The sequence below is a fragment of the Trachymyrmex cornetzi genome, unplaced genomic scaffold (genome assembly GCF_001594075.2).
Source record: "Trachymyrmex cornetzi isolate Tcor2-1 unplaced genomic scaffold, Tcor1.1 scaffold180, whole genome shotgun sequence".
Classification (NCBI taxonomy): domain Eukaryota; kingdom Metazoa; phylum Arthropoda; class Insecta; order Hymenoptera; family Formicidae; genus Trachymyrmex; species Trachymyrmex cornetzi.
This window is the reverse complement of record NW_017296419.1, coordinates 107,459-109,549: the sequence shown is the minus strand read 5'-3', so window position 1 is coordinate 109,549 and position 2,091 is coordinate 107,459. Positions and strand designations below refer to the sequence as shown.

General features: G+C 34.1%; 1 protein-coding gene across 1 annotated transcript in view; it reads left to right on the top strand.

Annotated features, from left to right (window-relative positions):
- Positions 1 to 2,091, top strand: part of LOC108759348 (uncharacterized) — a 36,125-nt gene that overhangs the window by 13,939 nt on the left and 20,095 nt on the right. Inside the window, 1 exon segment of the mRNA XM_018504731.1 lies at positions 3 to 127. Coding sequence (XP_018360233.1) covers positions 3 to 127 — 125 coding nt within the window.

Below are 2,091 nucleotides of genomic sequence, written 5' to 3'. Positions count from 1 at the left end.
AGAACTGGGACTCATCTCTCCTAGATGGTAACTTCTCCTACGTTTCCGGGAAATGTAGTCCTGTCATCGGTCATGATTCAGCAAACAAGAACTGTGACATTCACAAGAAGAATGTGAACGTGTTCAGGTAAGCAATTTGCTCTGCTTTATTGTACTTTTCTTCTCTTCAAATTACCGTAAGAATTAGTTACAAAGTTATTACCCATACAGCACGCTTTATCCTGAGGATATTCCAAATTGTCCCATATGACAAAGCAATCCCATAGATATTGCATCCGGGATATCCAAAAAAAATATCGTAAAATATCGTAAGATATCACAAAACATCCTATTAATATCTTAAAATATCTTATTATATACAAATTCTTCTACACAATACAGTTCTTCAAATGTCCTATGGATGTCCAGAATAAGCAAAGGTTTACAGTTGAAGAGTGTCAGAACTAAAAGATTAGGAATAAAGAATGTGTCATAGTTATTTTGAACACTAAATGACGTACTGCGTATCAATTAAAGATATATATCAAATGAAGCTTACAAAGATTTTTATTATATTAAATGTTATACTAAGACTGTATTCGAAAACTACCCGGGTGCCCCTGTGTATCATCTTATTCTTGTTTAACATTGGGTAAACAACAAGGACAAAATGATGCACTATACAAAGGCACTATACTACAGAGGCATTCGGATAATGTTTCCGAATGCAGCCTAAGACTATATAAATTACAGGATGTGACATATATTATCTCAAATTAATCTTTTATTTCATTATGTATAATAATGGGATCCAATAACATATTTCTCGCTTCCATAATACATATAATATCCTAAAATATTTCCCTTTTATTTTAGATAACAATCACATATATATACACACATATATACTTGTGATATATCTCATGGAGTTCCTTGGACATCTCACGAATGTCGTCTAAGACGTCCGTGAGATCTCACACATGCGAATATCCCTTGGATATCCTAATCCAGTTGAATAACTTAGACCATTCATGGATATCACAAGATTATTACCATATCCTAAAATAACGTCCATTTGACATTTCTAGGATAAAGTGTGCTGTACGAGTAAGATTAAAAGGCAAGAATTTTTATGGATTAAAACTGAATCATGCAAATGCAACGTTGTTATAATAACAAAAAATTCAAAAAAACCATTGCGAATGAGAGTCATTATAGAGTGTTATTATAATAATGGAGAAACTTGTTATCATATAAACGTTAGACAACTAAGAAATTAACAAAGGTAATTTTTTTACCAATTCTATAGAATCTTTTTTATTTTTCTGCTAAAATGTGCGTAATTAAATTAAACTGATTGTATATAAAATCAGAAATAGGATATTCTATTGATTATTATATTGCATTTTTCCTTACAACTTTTCCCGGCGTAAAAACATTTACGTAATTACCAGGTATGTAAATATAAGAAACCGGAATTTTTTAATATAGAAAATACACGTTTATTGCATGAAAATGATAAAAAATATTTTATTCGAAGTATTGCCCATCGCTAGATATACATTTTTCCCACCTGTCTGACTATTTGTGGATGCCACACCAAAAAAATTGTTGCTCTTTTGAGCCAAACCAGTCATCTAGCCATTTTCGTACATCTTCGTAAGAAGTGAAGCGCTGCTGAGCAAGTGCGTGTCCCATCGATGCAAATAAGTAGTAATCGGACGGAGCCAAGTCTGGTGAGTAAGCCGCATGCGAAAGTATCTCCCAACCAAACGCCTCAATCGTTTCCTTGACCAGTTTTGCTGCGTGTGATGGTGCATTATCATGAAGCAAAATCACTTTGTGTTGCCTTTTTTGATATTCCGGTCGTTTTTCCGCAAAGCTTGATTCACATTGATCATTTGTTGTCGGTAGCGTTCAATATTAACGGTTTCGCCAGGTTTAAGCTCATAATAGATCACACCTTTCTGATCCCACCAAACACAGAGTATTGTCTTCCGTCCATAGCGATTTGGCGTTGCAGTCGATGTCGATGGTTCGCCTGGATTTACCCATGATCTTTTACGCTTAGGATTCTCAAAATATATCCACTTTTCATCGCCAGTCACAATT